The sequence below is a fragment of the Cyrtonyx montezumae genome, unplaced genomic scaffold (assembly GCF_038088225.1).
Source record: "Cyrtonyx montezumae isolate F1298 unplaced genomic scaffold, pur_monq_1.0 scaffold_21, whole genome shotgun sequence".
NCBI classification, from domain to species: Eukaryota; Metazoa; Chordata; class Aves; order Galliformes; family Odontophoridae; genus Cyrtonyx; species Cyrtonyx montezumae.
The window spans coordinates 6,175,055-6,202,541 of record NW_027071948.1 but is presented as its reverse complement, the minus strand read 5'-3'; the positions used below and the strand labels follow the sequence as shown (position 1 = coordinate 6,202,541).

The following is a 27,487-nucleotide window of genomic DNA, read 5'->3' as shown; positions in this document are numbered from 1 at the left end:
TGGAAGCACAGTGCTGACAGACAGCTGGCATTGACAGGGATGGGGAGACTGCTGGGGCAAACGGAATGAGAATGGGGCAGCGACAACGCTGGAGGGCATCTGTTGCTCAGGGATGGATCCTGTGCACCTACACTGAGAGAACTCTGCTCACAAACCCAGTTCAGAGCAACGTGGCAATGCAGTTCTGCTGTTGTGATTTATTTTCTTTGAGCATATTCCTCTTGACTGTGCTGCGAATCGGTTCCTGGTGTAGGAGGTGCCCTTTTGAGGCTGCAAGAAGCTGTGGGCTGAGAGGAAATAGAGAATAGCTGCGGTGAGCAAAATAGGTTTTTGTCACAGTCTTTCTTGCAGCTGTTGTGCAGTGGTGGTCTTTCTGTCGTGGGATGGGATTTGGTGGACTGTGCATGGACTGGAGCGAGGGGGCAGGGGGTCCGTGCAGTGCTGTTAGGCTAAAGTTGGGAGTGATGGGCCCGGAGCGCTGCCGGCACCGGGAAATCGTGGAAGAAGAGGCGGGCGGTGCCGCGGGCTCCCCCGGTCTCGGTTCTGTAGGGGCGGGGCACCGGGGTGCCATGGCAACGCGCAGCTTCGAGCCCCGCGCCGATTGGCCGGCATCCGGAAGTCCCGCCCCCGAGGGCTGAGTAACACTTCTGCAGCCAATCGGAGCCGGGCTCGGGGCCGCTCGTTGCCATGGCGCCCCGCGGCCCGGGCCCGCGCCGCATGGAGGCGGCCACCACCGCGCCGGTGGGTGCACGGGATCTGAGGGTGGGTACCGGGGCGAGGGCCGCACGTCGCTCACGGTGGTTCTGGCTTCCCTGCAGGCGGAGGCGCCAGTGCCGGCGGAGGACGTGCGACGCTGGCTGCAGGCGGAGGGCGCGGACCCCGGCGACCCGGCGGAGGAGCAGCTGGGCCTGGCCTGGCGGCTGCTGCGGCGCGCCGAGGCCCGGCTGGGGGACATGGAGCGGCGGCGGGCCGAGGAGCTGAGAGATGTAAGGGCCGGAGACTCGGGATGAAGCGCCCGGGCTGCCCTGCGAGAGCTGGTGGGGAAAGAGAGATCCTGGAATCACGGGACGGCCGGGGTTGGAAGGGGTTCACGGACCTGTGTCCCCAGGTGGAACGCTACGTGGGCCACGTCCGCGCCCTGAGCCAGGAGCGGGATGCGGTCATCAGCGAGTGCGAGCGGGACAACGAGCGGCTCGGGCTGGAGCTGGCACGGCTGCGGCTGCAGCACGGTAATCCTTCCCTCTGCATCGGGGTTGTGGGCAGCTTTGCTGCAGAGCTGCCTTTAGGCTTCGTGAGACGAGTGGCATTTGGGCAGAGAGGAACCTGATGAAGTTCAAGAAGAGCAAGTGTGCAGTTGTGCATGTACAGCCCCTGGCCTGCACTGATGCTGCTGGAGAGGAGCTCTGCAGAGTAACTCCTGGGTGTCCTGGTGGCCAATGTGGTGACCGGGAGCCAGCAGTGTGTCCTTGAGGCCAATGGTTCCCTGGGGTGCATTGTATAGTGTGTGGCCTGCAGGGTGAGGGAGGTTCTCCTCCCCTCTGCTCTGCCCCTGGGAAGCCACATCTGGAGCACCGGGCTCCCCAGTTCAAGGCAGACTGGGAACTGCTGGGGAGAATCTAGTGGAGGGCTACAAAAATGACTGGGTCTGGAGCATCTCCTGTATGAGGAGCCTAGGAGGTATGTGGAATTCCTGTATGAGGAACTGCTGAGAGCCCTGGGGCTGTTCAGAGAGTCTCATTAGTGTTCATAAATAACTACAGGGCAGGTATCAAATGAATAGTGCCCAGCTCTTTTCAGTGGTGTGCAGGCTGTCAGGTCCAACCGCCTGCAGGGTCACCACAGCTCCATCAGGTGCTCAGAGCCCTTCCAGCCCCTCTCAGGGACAGGGCACCACCACCTCTCTGGGCAACCCCAGTCCTGACCTAACTGACAGCCAACTCACGTAGCTGAGTGCTGAGCTGTGTTCCTGCTAGAGGTGATGAAGCAGCTTTACCATTGGATTTGGTTTAGATAAGGCCCCTAGATTTAAAGACAGCTTTGAAGGACACTGGTGCATTGCAATGGTAATTCAAACACCATAGTTTGTGCTTTTTAGTGCCATCATTTTGTTTGGAATGTAGCCTCTTCCTTTAAGTAACTTGTTTCTCTCTCAAACATAGGGTTGCTTCATCCTTGACTTATCCCATCTTTTGTGCTAGCAACGTGTTGTTACCATTAGCTCTTCCTTTTCTGCCTGACCCTGGATCTGTGGTGAACATGGGTATGAAAAGCACAGCTTGAACAGTTTCTTTGTTATGTGCACTTTAATTTGGGCAAAGAGTTTGGAGAGGTTAATTGCCATTTTGGGAGTTTGTTCTGGGCAGCCTGCAGGTCTCAGGGAGCGTGTCTGATAGTGTGACCTTACAAGAAAGGTGAGTTTAAACCCAGTCTGAAAATCTGATTTCTCTGTGGCCTCTCTGGGCTCCTGGAGCCATTTGCTGCTGCAGCCACTTGCACAGGGGTTTGGAATGGTGGTCTTGCATGGTCTTACCATCCCTGTGGTAGAAAACTTTACTGGTTTGTTTGTTTGTTTGTTTGTTTTTTCCCCTCATCTCCCCCACCAGGTGGCAGGCAGGAGATAGAAATGTCCCCGAAGCTCTCTTGGAATTTATTTCTCCTTGGTGGCTCTGCTCTTTTTACACTTTTTCTGTTTTTTAAGGATTCTCATGGCTGTTGGACAGCAATTAACACTCAGAGTTCTGTTCCTGTTACACTGATGGCTTGCAATGTGACCAGGTTGCTCCTGGCCCTCCAGCTTTGAGAAGTTTCTGTGGCTCCGCAGTGCCTTGGTGCTGTACAATGCTTTTATGTATTTTGCAGCAGCTGGAGGGCTGGAGCTTTGCTGTCTCATGCCTGGCAGCAGCTTTGAATTGGAGGTTGTGGAATACCTGTGGAGCTGTGTCCTGGGTCCTTGGATATTTGTGGCTGCACATCAGCCTTTCCCTCTGAAAGCTCACACTCAGATGTGGGTGCTTGAGTTCTCCTGTGTTGGTGCTCACTCCAGCTGGACATCTGTGGCTCTGGACAGGATGTGCTTCAGCTGCTTGTAGTTCATGTGGGTCATTCCTTGGGCTGTATTTTTTTTTTCTACCACTTTTCTCTTTCCCTTCTGGTTCCTCCCCACTTATCCTTCCTCCTTTACAAAGAACTCTGTCTGTGTGCCTTTGCTGCCTGTTGTGTGGCTGCAGGGTTTGATGCTGCATCACTGCTGGCTCTGTTCCCTGGGACTCTGCTTTTTGTTGGAGCATGTGCAGACCAGCCCAGATGCTTCCTCCCAAGTGCTGTGGGTGTAGGGCAGGCGGAGGGCCTGGATATAGAGGCTGGCTGTCCCCCAGGTCTCACTACACCTCTTGGTTTGTTTTGTTTTCTTTAGGAGGGACAAGATGATACTGCAGATCAGGCTTTATCAAAACAGGGCTGGAGGAAGGGGTAGTGTGTAAAGGAATATCCCCAACCCAGTGGGACTGTTAAACATAAATGTGAGTAAGGCAAGTCCAGAGGACTGGGCCTGGAGAATCGCTGTAGCCATGCCTGGTTTTATGTTGAGCTATTGCTGCAGCTTTACCTCATTTGGTACCTCTGCCCAGAGTGAAATTTTTCCTGTCCTCGAGGCAGTTCATAATCCATTTCTGATAGCTCTCATCTCATGTGCCTCAGTGTTTTTGGAGTGCAGATCGATAACTCATGCACTGAATTACTGAAGCTTTTATGAAAAACAAATGTACCGGTGGTAAAACATAATGCAATTGGGGCTTACAGTGATTTAAGAGTGAAACAAAAACGAATAGTTGTAGCCTGTTAATTATAATAGCTATACTGCTTAAATGTAGGCAGTATGGTTGAGCTCCTGCTGTGGGTGTGATAGGTGTGAATTGCTTGTCTCTGTGTGGCAGGAAGAGAAACCTGCTCCCAATCAGGGTTACAGTTCCCCTGAAAGTTGTTCTCTGTACGTCAAACGTCTTCTAGGACTGCACCACCACACCTGCAATCTTGTGAAAGCAAGATAACTTCGAAATTCCCAAACCTGCTTACAAAGTGGTGGTGCAGTGGTTACTCTCTTAGGGGAATGTATCAGTGCACTGCTATGATATCAGTCCTAGAAGACGTTTGCTGGCCTCAAACATGGGTATGGTAGAAAAGAGTTTTTTGAGGTGCTGGTGAGAAATCAGGAGGCTTTTACAAGCAGCAGTCTGTGCTATGTACAGCAGACTGCCCTCATCCTCCCAAATCTTCCTTACTCTTCACCCTGTGCAAAATGTCTAGATGCTCTTACCACAAGCTAAATCATGTAGTGTTATTTTTGCAGATTGGATGGAAGGCAAATACCTTCAAGCAAAACTACCAGCACAGAAGCAGTGGTAGGAGTTTTGATCTGCTGTCCTATTGCTGGCTGTACAGAGAACAACTTTCAGGGGAACTGTAACCCTGATTGGGAGCAGAGGTGGGATTTGACAAAGCCACAGCGGGCGTCTGTTGGGCACGTTGGGTGTTAGGCGGGCTTTTCACTTCAGTGTGAACTGTTAGCCCTTCCTAATGCACATGGAGCATGAGGTTAATTATTTTTTAAATTGCAGAATGCAATATTTTGTGGTTTGCTTCAAAGAGGGAAGCAGCAAGCGAGCTGTGTTCGACCTCTTGGTCGAACAAGCTGTAATTTGTAACCACAGGGAGGGAGAAGGGGAAACCGCAGGGTGTTTTCCATTCATAGGGTGGGACAGGGCTGGCTGCAAAATGCAGAGTGGAAAGATGCCATTGATTTGAGCCGTAGGGTGCGACTGCACTGGGTCCCATGTGAAACCCAGCACATGGGAGTGTGCAGAGCAAATTGGTCTAGAGCAGTACACCTATCCCATGTAAGAGTATGAGAAATGTTAGCTTTTTAAGCAGCACAGCAGTGTGATTATGGAAGAAGGAGGGATACAAACACACAGCTCCCCTTGATTCCCATCCGATGTCAACTTTTACAATGTAGTTCAGGCTAGAAATTGGGTTGTTTTTATCATATTCATTAAATTACTGGAGCAAAAGTGGTTGTGAGGCTGATGAGAAAGGAGCAGTAAAGCCAGGTATGGTCCCATACACCACAGTGTTAACCATACACAGTGTTAACCATAACCAAGCACCAGCTTCTTTTGGGAATGCCACTATGTTCCATTTGCTTTGAAAGCCATTGAAATCTTTCCCAGTGCAGAGTCTTCCTATCTGGAACTGTGGGAGAAATAGTGAAAAGCTGACAGTTTTTTTCTAAAAGGGATTTTTACACCTTTCATCCTTCAGAAAAGCCTTGGAGGTCTGTTACCACAAGCAGTCTGTGGGATTAGAGGTTTTGGAGGAAAGTGCATGGGGGAAAAAAGTGCTGTTCAGATGTTCCTCCTCACCGTGTGCTGAGTGATATGGCATTTTGACTGCTCCTTCAAAGAAAACGCTTGTGATTGCCTGCACTTCTATTTCATTTATCTCAAGGCCTTTTTAATCTGTTGTTTAGTTCCCACCAAATTGTGTTAGGGGGTAAGAAGCTCAAGGATAATAAGATTGGTGAAACTGAGCTGCTGGGTGGAGGGAAATGGACAGAATAACTCACCCCCCTTAAACGTGGAAGAGCTTGAATGTAGCAGGTTTTCTTGTTTGACAGGCAGGGTAGCTGGTATGAGCAGGGACATCCAGACAGGGATTAGGGCTGACATAATAGGTGGGAGCAGGGATCTGGAAAGCAGGTAAAGAGACTAACAGTTCTATGTGGCATTGAAGGGAGAAACTGGGGCCGTTGTGAAAGAGAATGCTTAGGGGAGCTGGAATGAGATCTGCAGGGGATCCGTGGGGCTTCTTTTCTTCCTTTGCTCACAGAAAGCCTTGCCTTGCAGAAGCCCAGCTGAAGGAGGTCCGGGAGATGCTGGAACAGGAAGGCTTGTCTGAAATAGCTCACAGTAACACCAGTGAACAGATCGCTTATTTACTGGTGGAAAGAACAGCACTGCTGGAGAAACTGCAGCTCCCAGATCACAAGCTGAGCTCACACAGCTACGTAGACAGGCTGTGTGCTGCGCAGCTTCAGGTATGCCCTGCTTCAGCTGCTCGGGCTGACAGAAAGCATGCTGGGGAGAAGGATGACTTTGTGATCATTTCTGAAGTAAAAATTATTCTGTCACCAATTCTCAGTGCTCGCATTAATAATTTTTAAAGTAGGTTTTCTTGTGTTTGTGCTTGATTTGCTCTCACAACTTGCACAGGGATAACGAGCAGGGCTATTTTAGAGAATCCTTGCCTTGCTGTTGTGGGGTTGGTTGTCATTCCTGGTACAATAGCACCTTCAGGTGTAAGTATCTTCCTCAGAGTGAAGAAACCACTGAGGGACAGCTCCCTGAGGTGTTGCTTCCCACTCTTCAGTAGAAAATGTCTCTCTGCAAATCCTGAATGATCTGATCTGCCTGTGACTCTCTTGCCACTTGATACGAACGGTTGCAGAAAACTGACTGTTCTTCTGATGAAGCATTGTAACAGAACCTCACTGTAGTTAGAAGGAAGCAAAGCTGTCACTTCCCAGTGAAATGCCAGTTAACCACACCTGCCACTGGGCATTTGCCCACCATGGTCAGATTCACTCTTCCTTCAGTACGACGGTTAAGTAGGGGAAATAGAACCAGGTCAGCTGAAGGATGCAGGTGCTTGCAAGTCTCATGTTGAATCCAGACCATCCTGCATGGAGCTTGTGCTTCTGAAGATGCAGCTGATGCACTCACCCCTGTTAAATGTAAGTGCAGGTTTTATCCGTCACCTTAAAGAATAAGCAGGCAAGGAACGTGACTGCAAGCAGGGATGAGAGCTGGAACAGGAGTCCTGTTTTATCCTCCTGCTCTTGTTCCTTCTTGCACCTTCTTTCACCCTGGGGCTGAATGCCCTCCCCATCTGACTGCAGAGTCATCCAACTGCTGTTGTGACCTATGCTTTCTGCAGCAACAGGTTCTCCTTGCTGTCTGCTCTCAGGGCCATTCATTCCTGCTGTAGTCATCATGTAACAAGACAGGCCTTGACTGCTGGGTAAAGCTGTTTAGAAGAATGAGTATTGGAAGGAAAAATGTATTAATTGCATGCTTAAAACAGACTGAGGTTAATGCTACCCATTGCTAGTCAAACAAAAATTCCCTGCAGTTTGTAAACTGAGTGCTTTTCTTTCTGTGTTTTTAAAACCAGGAGAGCAGTTTCTCTAAAGCAAATTGGTTTTTCTTCCCCAATGATGTGACTGATTTTTATGCTTGTAAGCTAGAAACTGTTGATTAAGCACTCTGCTCTTTTTGGTAGCATCACACTTGCTCTGCAGAATTATGAGAGTCACAGCGGTGTTTCAAGGTAATAGAGTAACAAGAGCAATTAACCTTTTAACTGGAACATGTAATCTTTCTAATCCTCAGAAGGGCTGCTTCGTGCTTGTTCACTCTCATGCTGGAAGTCCAAAAAGTCTGGGTACAAACATGCATTTTCATGTAGCTATCTCTGATATGCATCTCGCATCCCTGAGAAAATCCTTCATACCTCTGGTTGAAACTTGCTCTTTACAAGGTACAATTATAGCATCCTGCTAATCAAGGCATATTTGAACTGTAAATGCAACGTGCTAGTGTCCAGGGATGCCTGGCCAACGTTCTTTTTGTGGTGCTGATTTATTAAAATCCCTTTTTGTGCAAGGATGAATTTGCTTGCATTCATCAGGAGTTAGAAGATGAACTCCAGCAACGGTGTGAATCCATGCAACATACTGAAGATACAGTAAATGAGGTAATACATTTACATATTTGATTGCTGATGGCATGGCATGTAGGTGAGATTTCAAGCAGTGGGTCTGCTCTTCAGCATGCTGTGAGGTTACTTCGAGATTTTTGTTGATGAGGTGTGTGTGAGCTTGGAAACACAGACAGTGCAATCATGTCAGTTTGGTGATAATGAACTGTGTTGTTTCAAGGCAGGAAAAACAGAACTCTGTAGGAAACAGCTGTGGCACACTGTTTGATGTCTGTGCTTTGCATGTGTTCTTCATAGTGTGCCTTTGCAAGCTCCCCTGTTTTCTGTTTGTGTTGCTACCTCTGTGCTAGAGGGTCAGGAGGAGCGTGGAGGGGGCATCTGTGGTCACTGTGAGAGTCATCTCATTTCCACTGCAGCGCTAGCTTGTGTGTTTCAGCCCTACAGGGAAGAGCTGGAGAGGGAACAGGCATCACGTGAAAGAGTAGAGCGAGACCTGGATGTGGCCAGGCTGACAGATGAGCTGGATGCACGAGGAAAGGAGCAGAGCAAAATAGGTAAGTGCTCCTCTTGTGGCTGCGTGCCATTCCTTGTTACTCTGCCCAGCCCTGTTTACTGTAAGCCTTGCACTTCTTACATAGGATAGTTGGAAAAAGGCTGTCCTGCTTGTAAGGTGAAAAAATCACTGTCAGATGTTACTCTAGTACTGAGGAGACCTGAATGCAGCCTGTAAATGCAGACAGGATGAAACTTGGTTTTCTGGATTTGTTACCTAAAGCCAGGTGCTTCACTGCTTCCTCCTGAGGAGCACCCCCTGGCAAATCTCAGTCCCTCCAGCTGCTTTTTCTCTGTGCCACTCCAGTTGTCCCCAGCTCCATGATAAGGAACATCAGTGGGGGGCAGCATTTGCAGTGATTAGCTCACTCAAGGAGGCCAGTAGCACCTGGGCAGGGTGAGAATTGCAGATCGTGCTGCTAACCTTGCAGCTTTCACTACATTCAGACGTGAAACCCTCCTAGCCAGCCTCCAAACCTGTTACAGCTTTTTAATCACAGGCATTGAAATGAGCACTCTGCAGTTATCTGCTCTGTGTATCGATTGATACACGTGCATCTGTGGGCACAGTGTGTGTGCTGTGTTGCAGCCTCTGAACAGCACTGCTTCCCCAGATTTTGGACAGGATGTGGTGTGGCTCCTCTCAGTGGATCTCCCCAAGTATCAAACGAATCTGAGGCTTTTCAGACTGTGAGTAAGGGTTTGATGCTGTGTGACATCTGTGTGGTTTATTGTGCTATATTAGAGTGCAGGATGAGTGAGTTCTCTGGATGCTGTCTATCTGCATGTCTTCTTTTCCCTGTGAAATGCAGAGCCATGAATAAATGGATTATTTGAATAAAAACAAAATCTCTCATCTTCAGTAAAACTCCACTGAAGTGGTGTGTTTTGGTTCAACCAGGTACAGGATTGCTCCTGGGTGGTTTGTGGCCCCATTATTGAGTGATTTTTAGTGATGGAGAGTAGAGATTTTAAATCATATGCAGTGGTTTAGCTGCCTGACTCTTAACTGAATCTTTTCTTTCAGTTTTATATTTAACAAAGAAGTGCATCAAAAATGCTGCTAAGTTTTGTGCTCAGAAGCATATGAACACAGCAAAACTGTCTTTGTTATTCTTGTAGGAGTTGCTTCGTGGTCAGTGCTGCAAGAGCCTGGGAGCCAGGGAGAAAGCATGGACGAATGGAGACAGAGTGGTAAGTCACCCAGTTCACAAGTACAGAAGATCCAAAGTCATAGTAAGTCCTTCCTTAGTAATAAGCAGGCATTTTGACCAAATGATAGAAGGTTTTGTTTGTTTGTTTTTTACTTTCTTCATTTTAAATTACAGAAAGTGAAAATCCAATTGCACAGTCCTCACTTGGAAGTGGGATTTGAGGTTGTGGTTGGGTTTTGTGTGGGATTTTTGTTGTTCTTCTTGTCAGATTAGAACCAGGATATATATATAAGGATATAAGGATATACCACTGGGTATAGTTTTATTCTTGCCTGATGAAAAAGCCAAGTTTAAGCTGAAAAGGAAAAAAATATTTGTTCATGTCTTTAAGGAGAACTGGCTTCTCACTGATTGTACTTAGAAGTAGCAAACCAGTGTGCATGCACTTAGTAGACTGTTGCTGTCACTGTGCTCCCAATACAGACATATTTTCCTATCTCTTGCATGCAAAATGCTGTTCTGTGTTAATTCATGCTTATTGATGGTGGTTATGCATGCTTATTGATTCAGTCTTACATGGCCATAACTTTTGCTCTACTCATCATGTCCTAAATATCAATACGTTAACACTGTGGTTCTCTTTGCTCATAGCAAATTGTGAATCTTATGCTGGAAGTTGGAAATTTTTACTTGTAAGAAAACTTCCAAACTGTTTTGCTCTGAAGTACCTTTTGTGGACAGACACCAGATGTGTCCATGCTACTGATTCTGGCTGTAATTTGAAATAGAGTGTAGCTCATGTGTGCATTCAGGGGAATTGAACTCAAGATTGCTGTGTTCCTGCAGTAAATATGACGTGGCTCAGTAACACTGGTATCAAACCTGGATCTCCAGAATCATAAACCTCTGTCTGAGGGAGAGGACTGTGCTCCCACCTGCATCTCTCTGCACTCTGCTGTCACACTCCTGTGCATAAAGGCAATGCAGTTTCAGAAATCTGCATGATAGCTCTGCTCTGAGCTTGGTGGAGGTGAAGGGGCTGAGGCAGTGTTAGAGCTGGTGACCTGTCTGTGTGCTATGTCCAGACAGGACGGAGCTGCAGAAGGCCATGGAGCACAACAGCAGGCTGGACAAGGAAATTCTGGCACTGCGTGCACGGGTCCAAGCACTCGACTTGGAAAGAAAAACATTCCTTGATTTGGTGAGTACCCAGCCTGTCCTGGCTCCTTCTCTGGGTCCAGCAGGCTGCTGGCAGCTGGCAGTCCTGGGTTGGTTCCTGATGCTCAGCTGTGCTCCTTTCCCTGCCTCTGTTTCCCCTCCCTTTGTTGTGAGTCTTTCCGGAACTGCAGTTCTGATGTCACACGACTCATGAACATCTTAAGTCAATGTAATTGCCCTTGGTTAAATGGTTCATGAAGTAAGATTAGAATTCTCTGAATAATGCAGCATTTTTTCTCAACAGTGAGATGGCCAATAGGGAGTGAATGTTAAAGCATCTAATTTGGCACAAATTTTGGCTCTGTCCTTAGCTCTCAAACTCTTTTAGTCCTCCACCAGCCTACAAGTGGTTCTCAGTAGCCTCAAATTGCTTTTGCCATTCCACATTTCAATAGATTTAAAATAAGTATCATTGAATGCTGTGCCCATCTCTTTCAAATAGTATCAAGGATTTATTTTCTTGAATGAGGTTCATTCACATTTGAGGACTTTAAACTTTGAGTATGTAGTTCTGCTACATACTGCTGTCATTCTAAGCTGTAAAAGCTGTGAGCAATACTGTGTTATGAGCCATGGGAGTTGTGCATTCTGCAGTCATTTTTCTGTGTGAGGGTGGCATGGGCAGTGGGTGAGGTGCAGGCTGACCTCCTATTGCTTTTACATCTCTGGTCTGGGGCCACCTGGTGGTATCAGCCATGTGATCTCAGCCTATCCCTCAAGCCGAGCAATTAATATTAATAAATCTTCAGTTTATCAGCTTGAGAAGGATCTTAATTCCATAAGACAGCAAGATGGACATCTGCCAAAAGTACAAGTGTTTTTATTTTGAAGGTTGAACAGCTGAGAGAGGAGATCAGCGAGTATCAAAAAGGAGAGAAAAAAGGATTCCCCCTCCCCACAGAAGCCAAGAATGAAGAAGTTGCAGCTTGCTCACTGCAGGTATTTTCAAGTGCCTTTTGCTTACCATCACAGAAAACCAATCCTTTCTGTAGATGTGTAGAGCACATCTGTTGGTGTAAGCTGATACTGACTGCTGCCTTCATAATTGTTAAGAGTCTAGGAGGTTTTATTCCTATGGCTGGTGGATTATCTTAATACAGACAGATGTAGCTCCTGTCCCATTCATTTGTTGGAGACTTGGGCAGCTTTAGAATCACATCATGCCAGGATTTCAGTCTTAATTGCATGCTAACTTCTCATTTTCTCTTTATACACAGGACACAAAGGATGAAGGGAGGGCTGAAGGGGATCAGGGCAAAGCTGGCTCAGATCAAGAAGACAGATGTCAGGGTAGCGAAACTCTTCATAAAAGGTTTGCAATGTCGAAATCCCTAATACACTGTCTTTTTGTATGGCTTATTTTGTGCTCTTGTTGCTGATCCTCTGTCCTGTGGTGTGCACAGTATTGGGTTCATTAGACTGTCCTTTAGTACCAGCTTTGTTTCTTTGCTCTCAAATTAGAAAGTTTGGAGGTAATGCAGACCTGAGTGAGTATGTATCAAGAATGCAGGCTGTTTTCTGAGACTTTCTCCTGCTTTTTTGCTTTCCTAAAAGAGTAGATGTTGGGCTTTTGTGGCTCTCTGCAAGCAGAAATGTTGTTTTTGAAATTGTTTTGCTGCTGGGAGGATTTTCTCTGGTTTTGCTTGCCATCCAGGGGATGTACCAAGACACTTGGCTTTCAGACTTAAATATGTAAACTGGGATTTCTAAGAGAAGACAAAGCTCCATTCTTGGGTGGCCTGCCCAGGATGTGCTGCTGCTGAGCCTCTTCTAAGAGCTTCGAGGAGGGAAGGGTTGTCTGATCCTATTGCACATAGCAGTTCTGGTCTTTGTGATGTTTCTCGTTGGTGCACAGGTGCCGAGAGGTGATTGAAAACATAGAGGGCAGGAATTCACAGCTCCTTCACAAGCTGCATAAACTTGAGCAGGAGCATGAGGATTTGGTTGAGCACAATGAGGAGCTGGAATCAATTCTGGGAGAGACACAGATCCAAACAATGCAGGACAAGGAGCAGTTTGAGAGTGAGGTGGAGGGACTTCATCAGAAAGTAAGTAAGGAATGGAAGAAATGCTGTTTGGTTTTGTATAATTCTAGCTGCTTGTGTCTCTGCATATCAGATGGTAAAATAAAATGATGCTTGACCTAAAGCTGCACGTTGCTTTGTTTAGTTTGACAAGAAACACTACTTGCAAAGTCTGTCAGTCATACAAAATTGGCACTTGCTTGGAGGTATGCAGACCCCTAAGGGAGTACAGCAGCATTGTCTTTCTCAACTTCTCTTCTCCTTTTTGGCATTTGAGCAAGTGCTGTTAACAAGCCAATTTGTTGTCTTCCACCAACAAGACCAGGCAACACTCCCTTCACAAATGGCCCTTCTGTACATGTGGGCTGTGCACCCTCCAGTTTCTTGTCTGAGCTGAAGTGAAGCCTTTGTGATTCAAATTTGAATTGCATCATGTTTTATCTGAAGCTATTTCCTTTGAGCCTCTTGGAAGCATTTTTTTCTCCTGGGAGGCTGTCCCAGATAGCATCAGTGCTCCTGCCAGACTTCCATGTCAGGCTCCTTGAGGAGCTGCATTTCCACCTTGGATGGCTGTTTCTGCTGCCCACATTTCCTGCTGAAGAGCAAGGTTTCAAGGAGCCAAGGAGTCCTTTTGGGGCTCTGAAGAGGCAAGAGGTTTTTGTGATAGAAGGTCATGATATAAGGCCTGGCTTTGGCTTCAATCCCCATTCCTTCTCCAGACATCAAGACAGAAGAAACTGGTCACTGTGCATGCTGGTGCCACCTGATCTGAAGAAAGATGACTAATTAAGCATGCTGGTGATGAAAACTTGCACTTCGGACTTCTCTTAGAGCATAGCATTTTGGACACCTGTCAGCACCAAACATTCCTCAGTTGCAAACACTGAGGCACTTGGGGGTATGGGCAGCAGGATATGTGTTGCCTGGAGACATGCTTGCTGAAACTACTGAAGTTGAGAGGACACTGAGTTTCCTTTATCACCCCTTCTCTCATGCTGCAGCATCTGCTTTTGAATAGAGCCGAGATGGCTGAACACATCATTTTGAAGAGCACTAATAAGCTGATGTGTTTGGAGTGGATTTGCTTCCCCCTTGATCAAGAAGTGATCTCATTAATGTCATCCTAAAATGTCTCACTTGATTCTGGGCACCCTCAAAATGAGGGCAGTCTGGGTCTTTTCCTGTTAGCACAGCAAGGCTTTTCTAAGGATCCTTTGACTTGAGGAGGTTAAGAAATTCTGTATTTGCACATGACCATCTGGGAGCCTTTAGGACACCACTGATCTGAAGCACCATGATGGTTATCTCATTTACCAGAGCCGTGGTGATGTTAGAGACCTCCTTGCACGATCTGCTGAGTCATCTCCATTCACATCTTGAGAGTGGATTAAGTGATTGGTGAACCTTCTCAGCCTGAGGCTGCCTTCATTGGAGTGGTCTTTAGCTCCATCCTTCTGGAAGTGGCTTTGTGTGGAGCACTACTCTGTGGCATTTGTGGAGTGTTGCTTAGGAGGGCATACACCACCTCAACCAGGGTAGCTGAATAGCCTAAGGATAGATGCTCTCCTCTGATTTCTAGCCAGAGAGCAGACGAAGCCAGAAAACATTTTTGCTTCTAGATGGGTAGGGAGTAGAGAAACTTCACCCACGAAACAGACTGTCAGGGATTTTCCATTTCCCTTGGCTGGCTGAAGGCCTTGCTGTTTGGCTAGGAGTTCCTCCCTTGGGCTGAGCAGCTCTGTCCCTCTGTCTAAGGCCAGGAGACATTCTCTGGAGCTTCCAAGCAGCCAAGGAAATGCAAGGCTACAAATGGCAGTGGAGGAGAGGGCTGTAGGATGAAAGAGGAAGACTAAAACTTGGCTAGATCCAGCACCAGCTCAGAGCACAGCAGAGCTGTGTTAATCATCTCTCAGGCTTCTGGATTCCTTGGCTCTAATGAGGGATGAGCTGTACAAAGGCAAATGCACTGGAGCCTGGAAAAAGCAGCACCCCTGGGAGTTTGCCAGGCTGCACCGTGTGAAAAGGACTTGGGAATCTTTTCTGCTTTGGCACACCTACCAAAGTCCTGGTTGCCTAGGTTGCTGACACAGAACGAGGATGCAGGGGTACAATGTGAGTATTGTTCTGCCATTAACATGGTTCTTACCTGCCTAGCTTGAATACTGAAAAGTTAATGGCTTGGAGGAAAAATAAGCTAAATAATGGAGATATATAGCTTGTATCGGCTTCATGAGCCAAGGCTGGTGGGGGGCTGAGGAGGAGAGGTTTGCTTTGTTCCTGAGATTCCTTCCACAGCTCCAAGGTCCTGTTAGAGCCACAGGCTGTCATCCGGTCACGGAAAGGGGTTTCTAAATGAGCCCTGAGTGTTTCACCCCACTGGGTTGCTGTTAACTCCTGGCTTGGTGAAATTAGAAAACAGGCTTGCTCGGCCTTTGAAACAGCAGGATGAAAGGTCTGAGCTGAAGCCAGTCTGCCTTGGCAGCAGTCCATATCCACCCCTACTCCTCACTTCCAAATGTGGGTTTTGTTACGTTTGCTGCCTTTTGCAAGGGCTGGTTTGGCTTTAACCTGTGGTTTGTGTATGTTAAGATGACAAGTTTAGAGACGGAATTGCTTCAAGTGCAGAAGAACAAAACTGAGATGAGTGGGGAAGAGCAGGCATCTGATGGAGCACAGGAGATGCAAGAGGTAAGGGGTTTTCTTTAGGAAACACTTCATTTTGTTTGTAAATGTATTAAATGAGCGTTTCGTGTGGATGCTCTTTATTGATTTCTTCTGAGAATTTGTACCCTATCAGCTCAGCTTTCGCTTCTTCCAGATGCTACAAAGCTGTCAAGAAACGATAGAAAAGTTGGGAAGTCAGCTGGGAGAGCGTAGAGAATGGAGAAAACAACTTGCATCTGAACTTGAGCTGTTAAGAGAAGATCTGAAGGCTGAGAAGAAGGTACTGGGCAGCCAGATGTTTACCAGCTACAGGGTTGCACTGCTTTCCTAGGAAGAATGCTGTGAACATTCCAGTTTGGGAAGTGGGCTGTGCTCTTCCAGGAGGATCTGCATGCAGTTCCTGAAGTGGAACACTCTGCATGGGAGAGATACTTTTGTGACGTCATAGAACTTCAGTGGTTGCCACAGTGGTGTGGCTTGAACTCTCCCGACCCATTTCTCTAGTCCAGCGGGTTTCAAAGCTTTTTCTGGCAGCTGGTTTTAAATCCAACTGCTTTAAGGGGATTGTCTCTAACTCCAGAGTGCTGATCCTATTGTTGAGTGCTTGAGGGTGCACTTCACTGCAGGTTGACTTGGGGAGCTTAGTACAGGCAGGTTAGGTGCTGAAAACTTCTAAGAGCTGCAGATCTGCAGCCTGGATCAGACAGAAGATGCGACCTGAGGGAGGCTGGCATGGAGCCGTGGTATCTATTACAAAAGATGTTTTTCCCTCCCTGGTGACCTTAAACCAGCTGTGAGTCATAATCACTTTGTTAAACATAAATAGAAACCCGTGGAGGTCAGAACTTCTGGTGGAGCTACACACACACCGCAGCCTTGCTGGAGGAATGGTGTCATCTAGAGGGCAACTCTTTCTTAGTGCTATTACACGTGTTAATAGCAGAAGTTCACCTTACAGACCAGACCTTGCTGAGAAGTAGTTTGGGAAGTGGCTGGGTCAGTCTGTATATGAAGGTATGAAAGGAGTTGATGGATTTGCTTCACAAATGCATTATATTCTCTTTAGAGCAGCTATACTGGGAGAAATCGTTTCTCAGCAGGGTGCTGGAAGTGAGCTTAGTGTGAATGCCTGGGCTGTCCTGATTAATACATACCTGGATGTCAAGACTTGATGTTATTCAGTTTGTCATGTGCTCAAAATACAGTAAATAGGGTGCTGCTTTTGTTCTTGTAGGTTTTAATAATGCCTATGTAAGTAATGTGCCAAGAACTGATGCTTTTCAAAGAGCCCTTGCATTTATTAGACTTTCCCTTTGTTTTAAGAGATTTCTGGATGTTGCAGAGTTAATCTCTTTCTCTGAGCTTGTAGTTAAGGGTGTACTACATTGCTAACTCCTTTCTTCAACAGGGCTTGCCTAACACAAAACCAGAGCTTAGAAGCCAAAGTGTCCAAAGAACTTCAGCAAGCAGAGATTTCGTTAATGCTTCCCATGACAAGCTACAAAAAGATGATGCTCTACTAGATACAGAGGTGAGAAGTGTAAAGGAATCTTGTTCTAGTGTCTGATGCAGGTAGAAGCTGCATGTCTACCTTGCTTGATATAAATAAATGCATCTGTGTGGGTGAGACCTGGAAATAAAATACTATTGCTAGCATACACTCAAAGAAGCAATTGGCTTAGATTTGGTCTCATCAGTGTGTCGCAGTTGCACCAGACTAGGCAGATGCTTGTTCCAATCCAACTGAGAGATCCTGTGTCCTTATGTGTTCCTTATCCCTTCTTTTATTGCCCCTTCTGCTTCCTGTGCATGTTTGTTCCTTGTTCCAGGATTTGGGTCTGTCAGTGCCAGGTGTTAAGGCAGAGATGGCATTGGAAGTGGAGGGCGGCCATCCTCAGCAAGCTGCTTTGGGTTGATTTGGTTGGAGGAATGTATATCTGGTACTTGTGCTGGTTTTCTGTGAGCTGCTAGTTTTGTAAAGAAATAGGGCACACAATGTAAAGCGCTGGGAACTGCAGATAGCCAACAGGAGAGTGAAATGAGATAAAGCCATGGGATTTGGTGATAGCTGACACCCAGCTGCCTCCCATGCAGGCTTGTCTTCAAGGGTCAAGAGCTGCAGAATGGCAAGCCTTGGCAGTCTCCAGGCTGCCTTTGGCTGCTCAGAATATTTCAGTGAGACTGAAGAAAAAATCAGTGGCATTGTTTTCTGACCTTGCAGGTCTCTGAGCTTGTCCAAGAAAACGAGCAGGTTAACAAACTTAAGCAGCAACAGGAAGATGTGTGTACAGATGGAAAGGCGTATGAAGAGCAGGTGGCTAAAGTAGTGTTTTTGGAAGAGCAGATCCTGAACCTGACAGATGAACAAGAACAACTCTGGTAAACCCTGACAAGGGCCGTGGTGCCTTCTGCCATTCACCTGTGCTGGCTGATGGTTTAGTCTCTGAAAAATTCATGCCCTGTTTCTTCTGGAAGGAATGGCCACAGCAGTTTGTGTCTTTTCTTTGGTAGCTGGTAATCAGCTCTCTGGAGTGAGTTTTGGTCAATAAGCACCTCCCTCAGCAAAACCACGATAAGACAGAAGTTAGCTCACTGGACCACACAGTTTGGATCAGGATAAGTCAGACAGATGGCTTAAGGGGGATGCCTCCTTACAGCAGCTCCCTGCCTCCTTACAGCAGGTCACTGTGTGAGTGCTCCTGGGCTGCTTGTGAGTCCAGCTCGTGCAAGTGCTGCTTTACCCAGTAGTTAACCCAAGTAATGAATTTCTGGGAACTCACACTTTGGATATACATCTGTTGTGGCTTGGTGACCATGGGAGCCTGACCCTTACCCAGAATTGATAGACCTAGGATTAAATTCCCTTTGAAGCCTCCAGAGATCCTTAGGTATTGTCCAGAGTGCTTCACAAGGTTTTCATACCCCTGCTTTCCCCCTCAGAGACTGATTTCCCTTGGATGTCTATAGTTACCTCTTTCCTTTGCTATTTCTTCTTCAAGTTCTGAATTAGTAGAAAGCAACAAGAAGAGGGAGGAGCTAGAGAAGCATCTGAAGGAGAGCAACAAAGAAAAACAGTTGTTGCTGGAAGAAATTGCCCAGCTAAAGCAAGATATCATGACTACCAGGGAGCAGCGTGACAGAACATTTGAGGAGGCTTTGAGGATGAATCAAGGCATGGTCCATAGAGACAACAGGTTTCTTACATCACAGAGCTCTGCAGGCAGTTTAGATGGGACCATCAAACAGGTATGGGCAGCTTTGCCATCTGAATTCTACTTTTCTTCACTAATATAGTGGCAAAATTGGACTGGAAGCCAGTCCTTGAGGTGCTGCAGGACTGACATAAAGGGAGAGCTGAGAGACTTCCTTGGGTGTGGTGCTTGGGAATGTCATCACATCCTTTTGTCATGCTTTTAGGCATGATGGGAAGAAGAGATTTTGAAGACACCCAGGATGGAGAGTTTTGAGATAAGCAAGGATTACATGCAGGGGTTTGGAAGAGAATTGATGACAAGAGGGCCTACAGGCAGGGGTGAAAGTGGGAAAGAGAGGATCAGAGCTGCACTGACACCAAGAAACATCCCCTCTGTACAGTTAGAGCAGGTTGTGACAGCAGAGAAAAGTGTGCAGTTTACCAAAGCAAGATAGAAGATGTAGGGAGGGTGCTGAAAAGGATCCTCATAGGAGCAGGTAGGGAAAGAAATCTGTAAGTGATGAGGAATCCAAAAAGAGGTTCCCAGCCAGCTGTGCATTGACCTGGGGAGGTACCCTTGATCTTCAGTAGTTTTCATCTGGTCCCAAGAGCATAGGGTGAAGGTGGGAAGTGAGAATGTAGATCAACAGGTGGCTGAAATTGATGCTGGGAAGAAGGATTTTGATAAAGCAGATGTGACAGCTTTTAGGTTGTGTACAGTGTGCTTGCAAGGCTGAAGAGCTTAATTAGCTTCTGAAAGCTCCTGTAAATCCTGTGAAGTTTGCCTGTAACAGAAGTGGGGAACTGCCCTGTGGTGTCCAGGCTGCTGGGGCAGTGTGTCTGTCCCTGTACTGCTGCCAGCACTCAATCTGTGGGTCTGGGTGTCACCTGTGCTTAGAGACTGTCACAGAACTGTGGATGCAGTCAGAAATCACTCAGGATCTGAGTGAGGAGGAACCCAGCTTGTTTTGCTTTTGTTCACCAGGTTAGTTGTAACAGGGATTTGTTTCCTGATCCTTGTTGTTCCTCTGTTCCTCCAGAGTGTATCTGAAGAGAGATTCCAGCAGCAGGAGGAAAGGCTGCAGCAGCTGAGGCACGACCTGCGTCGGGTCCAGAATTTGTGCTGCTCAGCAGAGAGGGAGCTGAGATATGAAAGGGAGAAAAACATCGACTTACAAAAGCAAAATCTCTTGCTTCAGCAGGAATGCACTAAGGTAGGAAGAGAGTGCAGGGATAGGGAAGTGCTGTGTTATTTTACAAGCTTTGGAGGCTCTGAAGTGCTGTTTTCAACACACTGGACCTGATTTGCTTTCTTGTCTGTGCTGGTGGATGTTGGAGTCTGTTAATATCTTGCTCTCATTCCAGTTGTCCTCAAGAAATGTTTTGGCCAAACAGTGTCTCTCTCATGCATGCACTGCCTCCAAATAAAGCATGGTGTGCTTGCTCACTGTGTTTAGCTTTAGTTCTTGTTCAGTAGCTGGTAATCCTGTTGTCCTTTTCAAGATCAAGATATTTTGGATTCTATATACTGAAGTGCAACTTGATTTCTTTTTCTTTTGAAAATCAGGTCAAAGCTGAACTGAAGCAAGCCCGGGCAAAGCTCTTGGACGCGACTGAAACGTGCTCCTCTCTCTCAGCACAGTGGGAGAAGAGCCAGCAGAAGGTCAAAGAACTTGAACAAGAGCTCTTGAAGTGCTCCCAGACTGATAAATTGCAAAGTACTCTGCAAGAGAAGCTTGTGCAGGAGAAATCCAAAGTGTACGAAGCACAAAAACAGGTAATTCATCAGTGTGGACTAACTTAACAGCTGCAATAATTTTAGCAGTTATGTGTGTGGCTGTAGTTCAGAAGGAGATGCAGTAGCAGCTCATGAATCAATTTCCTAAAGTGCATTTCACACACTTAGATCTCCTGGGACTGGCTATGTATTTTAGAAGACAGTTCAGTCATTAGTGGGAGCATAATTAAGACAATGGAAGGCAAATTGATAACCTCAGCTCCTGTCTCTGAAGCTCAGTGTTTCAGAGAATGCTGCTAGGGATGTTGGCAGGTGCAGGGAGCTTGGTTCGTGCTCTCACTGACAACTCTTGCTGATTTTTGCAATCTGCTGAGTTGTAAAAACTTGGATTTTCTATAGCATTGATTCTTGTGCTGCTTGTTGGATTTGGTTTTGAAGTGTGCAGGATCAAATTAAGTGTAAAAAAGGTTGTTTCTAATTCATGCTGTGGTATCTGATCCAAAATTTAAGGTCGTTGGAAAGGATTTGTTTTTAGTGAGTGCACTTTGCAAAGACCCGCAGAAATAAGTACTTCTGAGTAGAACCAAGCAAATCTTCCTTTCCTGAGACTCCTTTGATTCCAAAACCAGCTTGTTAGGTTCAGAAAGTTTAATCTATGTCCAATTTTAATCTGAGATCTCAAAGATCCAACAAAAGCTGAAGGATTCACAGCACCAACTCCTGCTGGCAGAAGCCCGTGTTTCTGACAAGAAACTCCTGGAGGAGGAGCTGAAGGAAGCTCGAGAGAATGAAGCTCGAGTGCAGCAAGAGCTCCGTGAGGAACTGCTGAAAAGGTACACAGAGCTGGGTGAGACCCCTGGGATTTCCTTGGGAATTGGTGGGGGCTTCAGCTGACTTGGTAGGTGCACGGCCCTTCTTGCCAGCCCAGTGATTTGTTGCAGTGATAGTTTAGGTGCCAGCATAGGTCTTTGTTGTTCCAGCTGTCCCAGAACAGCTGTGCTCACACTGGGTTTGATTCCCAGCCACAGCGTTCAGTGTTTGTGAAGGCACTGGGACGTGGGGGCATCCAGGATGTGCTGATTTCTTCCTACCCCCTGAGTTGCCTGGGCTATATGCAGTGCACTGTGTTGTTTTTAGACCTCACAGTGGCATGTGGTGAGGTGACCTTGGTGTCAGCTTCTCACAGTCGTACCAATGTGCTTTTAGGAAGCTCCTGGAGCAGCAGGTGGAGGAACTGCGGCAGCAGCTGCGGCACTCCCATGAGACAGAGGCATCACTGGCCAAGATGCACGTGGAGCTGCAGGCCAAGACTCTGCATGCCCTGGAAGATGATAAGAAAACTGACTCAGGCAAGGTGAGCTGCAGCACACACACGTCCTCATCACCCAGGGTGAGGCTGAGGAGGAAAATGGGTGGGATTGATGATGGGGAAGCTTTGGAGGCCAGACTGAAAGGAGGTGGAGAATCCTCTGTGGCTGAAGGCACGTGCAAAAATAGAAAAATATTTGTTTTCCAGCATCTTCAGTGTCAAAAGGAGAGCCAGAAGCTTTCAGAGCAGCTCTCGTTGCTGAAGGAGGAAAATAAAGCTCTTTATGAGGAAGGAGTCCGTCTCCTGAACCAGAAGGATCTGTATGTCAGGTAAAGATTTAAGTGGCAGGGGATGTGAAGTCAGAAAAAAGCTACCCAGGAACTGCTCTTTATTTGCCTGATAGTGACACTGGATTTGACTGTTCTGCAGCCCTTCGTGTTTCTCCTGTTCAAGACATGTAGCACTGGGAGTTCTGTCTTAACCCAGGGAGGGTTAGCCCAGAGAGGGAAGAGCTAGGATTTGTAAAGCTGGGAGTCAGTTTGGGGGATACTTTGGGTCCTTTCCCCCGATCAGTTTCCACTTGGTTGATACTTAATGCAGTCTTGCAAGAAAAAACAACCAGACAACCAAATGCTCAGACACAGCAGAGAAAGATGCAGCCTACAAAGTCAGTGCACTCATTCTGCCTTCAGCTGTGTGGCCAAGTGGAGCTTGGTAGATGGCTACAGCTCCTGGGTCAGGCTTTGAGAAGCCTGAGTAAATGCAGAACATCTTCTGCCTCATTTTTGGCTTAAAACACAAAAGGGTTTCACATCTTTGTTTGTACCTCCTCAGGAAATATAATGAAATGCAGCTCCGCCACAAAGAGAAGATCCGCAGAGCCAAAGCAACGTTCATCCATGAGGTGAAACAAAGGGACAGCAGAATTAAGCAGCTTGAAAACGAGCTCAGCGAGTCAAAACTCCAAGTGGAAAAGGTAAAAGAACTCATGGGGTACTTCCCCCACAGGGAAGGCAGGAAGCTGACTGCAGAGTATCTCTCCTCCCTAAAAGGAGGAGATTGCCACAATAAGCTTAACAGAGCTCCTCCAGCAGAGGTGGACCTGCCTTGCAATGGCAGACAGGAGTCATATATAGTTAGAGCTGATGGTGTAGGGTGCTTTGCATCAGAGTGTTCCAGGAGGGAACATGCTCAATGGTGAATTGAGCATGTTCAATTGCTCAAAAGGTGATCCTTTTGGCAAGTCACTCTGAGGTCTACAAAGGATAGAGAAGAGCAGAGTGTAACTTCTGGTTGTTGTTTCCCTCTTCAATGATGCTCAGGGGAAAGTGCTGATTGCACAGATCACTACTGAGAATGAGAAGTTACTCCAGGAAAGAAGACGGCTCCTCCAGAGGATAACTGACCAAGAGGAGACCCTCTGGAGCAACAGGTCTACAGCTGCTGCCCTGCAGAACAGGTAGGCACCTGACTATGTCTTAGCAGGGTGCCCTGGGAGCCTGTCTCATCCTTGCACATCTCCAGTTTCATTCTGTTTTCAACGGAAAAATCCTTATTTTGTCTGGAGGAAAGCCTGGATTGTGTCTCAGTCATTAGTGCTGGGGTTTTTTAATTGCTGTGGGATGTCGTTAGGCCCTCTGCCCAGCAAAACTCATACAGCTGAAGTCTGTGGAAGCAAAAGGATCTGAAGTTGAAAAAGAAAAGGTCCTTTAGGAAGCATAATGGGGCTGGAAGGAAAATAACCTGTGCCTTGTATGTGCAACACACCCAGGATGAAGATCCTGGATGAGGAGAACGTGCGGCTGCATGAGAGCAAAATCCATCTCTCTGGCCACGTGCACACCTCCCAGCGGGCACTGAGGAGCACCCACACTCCCAGCACAGAGGTGAGACCCTCTGGGATGTCCTGGTCTCAGCAGACAGGTTGTGGGAGCTGATGTCCTGCTGAGAGGATCAGTGTCTGTAGCTGCAGTTTTGGTGCCAGAGAACAGCTGAACCACTCCTTTCCTTTGGATGGAAAGGAGATGCCAAGTGTGCAGTAGGCTGCAGTGGTTTTGTTGGTGAGAGGGAACTTTTGGGGTAGCTGGTATGACACTCAGATTATTATCTGCTCTTGCTTATTAAGCAATGAACTTAGGGATGAGAAGTCCAAGGGTGATCAAAATATCCCTTTGAGGTATTGCTAAAGAGATTAGGTGCACAGGTAGTATTCTTTAACAAAAAATGTCTTTTCCACATATGTTAGCAGCAAAAGGAGGACTAAAGAAAACACTGGTCTGATATTCAGTGAGGTTGGTCACCTCACAAATTGAGATGATGATAAAGCAGAGACACTTAATAATGCCTTTGTCACCTCTGTATTTAACACCAGTGATGGGCCCTGGGATCTCCAGAGCCTTGAGCTGAAGGACTGCAACCAGGGGGGAATGAACGATAAACCCCAAGTTGACTATGAACTTGTGTGGGATTTGCTGCTGGAAATGAACACATGTAAGTCTATAGGGCCCAATGGGACTCAGTGCTGAAAGAGCTTATCAGCATTGCCAGACCTCTCAGCACATGCTAAAGACTGCAAACTAGCAAATGTTATTCCAGTTGTCAAGAAGGCCAAGAGGAACAACTCTGATAGCTGAGGCATGTCAGCCTCAAAGACCAGCACAGTTATGGAGAGCATTACTCTGACAGCTACTGGAAAACATGAGGAAGAGAATACAGTGTAGTCATCAGGCATAGCCAACATGGGATTCCAGAGGGAAAGCTATGCCTCAACTGATATCCCCTAATGAAAGGATTGTCTGCTTAGTGGGGATGTGATGGTTTTTAGTTTCTTGGCTGTGGATTTCAGCAAAGCTTTTGATACTGTCTTTTACGGTATCCTCCTGGAGCACATGACAGCATGGCTGAGCAATTGCCTGGAGGGGTGGGCTCCAGAGCAGGTAGAGCAGGAAATGGGGCAACATCATGCTTATGGCTGTCACTAGCAGGGCTCCCCAGGGCTTGGTTTTAGGGCCAGTTCACTTGAATGCTTCTAACAATGACCTGGGCTCAGGAATTGAGTGGATGCTGAGTTTGTTGTTGATGCTAAATTAGGAGATGTGATCAGTTCCCTTGAAGCCAAGGAGACCTCGCAAGGAGATCATAATCGTTTAGAGCTCTGGGCAATCACAAATCACATGAAGAATAACAAATGCTGGATTTTGCACCTGGGACAGAGCAGTCCTGGGTGGTACATACAGACTGGGAGATGGGTGGCCAGGGGGCAGCTCTGCAGGGTTTTCTCCCTGCAGAAGAGACCCTGAGCTCACCTTCTCCTTTTCATTTTTAGAATTGTTAAAGGACCTTAATAACAGGCCTGGCCACTTCAGAGTGAGCTTTGCAGTTCAGACAAATAGAACCCTGTGGCTGGGACTCCTAGATATATGTTACGCCAGTAAGTCAAATGCACTCTGACCAAGCTAGCTGATAATAACCAAACTGAAGTGAACAGAGGTATGTCTTAGCTCCTCACTGAGTTTTGGATGGGCGAATTCATGAAGAATGTAGTGAGATAGGGAAAAATTCAACAAAGTGAAAGGCTGTTTCAACAGCTCTCCAGAGGCAGACAATGATATGGAAGTTCCTTGGTAGAAGGATTAGGAATTGGAAGGGAACCCAGTTTGGAAACCAGTGGTTACAAATGAAGAAGAGTACATTCAGGAGCTGTTTGTGTGGTCCATTCTGTTTTCTTTCCTTTTGGTTGTTTAACCTGGGTTTTGGGGTTTGTTGGTTTGCTTTTAAGTTAAGATTCAGACTCATTTATGATTAGTAGCACTGTCAAGACGGGGAACATGTGTTGGAACAGGGGACACCTTCAGGCCTGAGGCTGTACAATGATATTCAGGCTCTGACGTGCACCTCCCCCTTTGAAAGTCTCTTTTTGTCATTCCAGGACTTGAAGAGTGCTAATTGCTCCGAACGACAGCTGCAGAGTAAGGTGTCAGCGTCGTCTCCCCGTGCCAGGTACTGTGGGGTAAAATGAGAAGGAAGGGGATTTCTCCTCGCATGTGGCAAGGCAGGAATTGGGCATTTGGGCTCAGCCACAGCCCTGTGCTGCCTCTCAGTGGTGCTGCACTGTTGCTGTGCAGGTGGCAAGGAATCGGGTAATGCTAAAACAATGACTTAAGAGTGGAAATGTGTTTTCAGCTTCCAACCACGAGAACCACCCGACTCCCTCAGCAGCCTGAAGCCCATGCACGATGCCAAGCCTGAAGGAGGAGCTGAGAGCCAGGATTCATCCTTTTGCTTATCCCCCTCTCAGCCTTCAGAGATTGGGTACCTGAATGTAGCCTCGCCTGGAGACACCACAGCCTCCCAGCTGCAGGAGGAGAGTCAGAGCATCAGCTCTGAGAACTTCTAACTGGGGAAAGATGTTTGTTAAGTACAGACTGGCTGGGCTGCCAGGGTTTGGGCTCTTGTTGCCATGCAGCGATAAGGACTGCAGTAGGGATTGTTGCCAAATGACTTGCTTGGTGATTTCTGTGGTAACTAAATAATTTCACTTTTTTTTTTAACTTAGCCAACCATAAATGTGTTTGTGCCATCTCAGATCTACCCAGAGGCCGGAATTTGCAGGCCAACTTTAATACAATACAAGAAGGGGGTGTGGGGAGGTGGGATGAGACACGTGTTTCCCTGAATCACATTTCCTTGTCCTGCCCTAAATCTACAAGCTTTGTAAATAAAAGTTGGAGAGATTCTCCTGTGCTCTGCCGTTTATCTGGGCTTCTCCGTTCCCCTCTGTCTGTGCTCAGGTGCTGCTCTGCAAACCTAGGGAGGGGAACAGAAGGGGTCTGAGTGCTCAGAGGTTTGAAGGGAGAGAACTGTTATATGTGAGGAGGAATGGAGGGCATCTGAGCACAGGATGGGGAGGGAGGAAAGGGAAGAGGAAGGAATCTGCCTGCAGATGGGGGTGGGGAGGGAGCTCTGAGTGCAAGGAGGAGGAGGGGGGAAAGGAACCAAAAGGGACAAAAAAGGAGAAAGAGGGGTTGAAGAAATGGGTTTAGGAACATATAGGAGGCAAAAGGAGGGGATCTGAATCTGCAGTCAGGGAAATGGAGTAGATCTGAATGCTCACGGGCAGCAATGAAAGGTCTGCAAGGATGCACCCACCCGGGGGTGGGAGTGGAAGGAGCAGAACATGCACGTAGGGAGTGCAGAGGGGATCTGTGTGTGCAGAAAGGCTCAGGGCAGGTGCTGCAGGGAAAAGGAGTGGGAACGGGAGAGATCTGAGTGCATGAGGAGAGCTGAGCATAGAGGGGATGAGCAGGAGTCACTGTTGACATGAGGAGGAAGTGAAGAAATTGAAGCACTTGAAGAGATGAAGTCCTCAAAAATAGTGAATCTTCCTGGAGGAGATCTGAAGTGACACAGAACACCTGGGTAGGGAAAAGAGTGATCCCAAATGGAGAAGGAATGTTCCTGGAGTGATGGGGTGTCCCAAGAGCTGACTGTATTGGAGGCTGAAGTGAGCCTAACTGGGAATGGATGGCAAAAGAACTCACTGTGCGTGGCCCAGGGGCTCTGTGCAGCCTTGGCACAGGCTGTCACAGGGTCCTTGCAGAGAAAAAGTGACCAGGCAATCACCAGCAAGTACTAGATTCTGCACCTGGGCCAGGGGCACCTGGCTCTGTGCACTGACTGGGGGACGGGAGGCTGCAGAGCAGGAAGGGATGTGGGGCTCTGGCTGACAACACGTTAAATGTACGCACACAGCAGCGCGCTCCAGGGCCCAAACGGCCAAACATACCCTGGATACACCACTGAACGACTGTCCTGGGCCACGTATGGGTAGATCGCTCCAAAAGTAATACCTCTTATTTATTT

The 27,487-nt window shown here is 47.3% G+C and overlaps 1 protein-coding gene across 1 annotated transcript; it reads left to right on the top strand.

Moving 5' to 3' along the window:
- The first annotated feature begins 464 nt into the window (after nucleotides 1-464).
- Nucleotides 465-26,172, top strand: CCDC30 (coiled-coil domain containing 30). The gene is made up of 26 exons (XM_065738276.1): nucleotides 465-545; nucleotides 654-986; nucleotides 1,109-1,229; nucleotides 5,901-6,091; nucleotides 7,720-7,809; nucleotides 8,210-8,327; nucleotides 9,448-9,519; nucleotides 10,565-10,680; nucleotides 11,529-11,636; nucleotides 11,915-12,009; nucleotides 12,553-12,745; nucleotides 15,311-15,409; nucleotides 15,540-15,665; nucleotides 16,794-16,916; nucleotides 17,607-17,764; nucleotides 18,385-18,631; nucleotides 19,619-19,792; nucleotides 20,146-20,355; nucleotides 20,992-21,149; nucleotides 21,523-21,670; nucleotides 21,833-21,954; nucleotides 22,460-22,601; nucleotides 22,948-23,084; nucleotides 23,397-23,511; nucleotides 25,554-25,624; nucleotides 25,808-26,172. The coding sequence occupies exons 1-26, from the start codon at nucleotides 465-467 to the stop codon at nucleotides 26,019-26,021; spliced, it is 3,762 nt and encodes a 1,253-aa protein (XP_065594348.1). The 3' UTR covers nucleotides 26,022-26,172.
- Nucleotides 26,173-27,487: the final 1,315 nt, after the last annotated feature.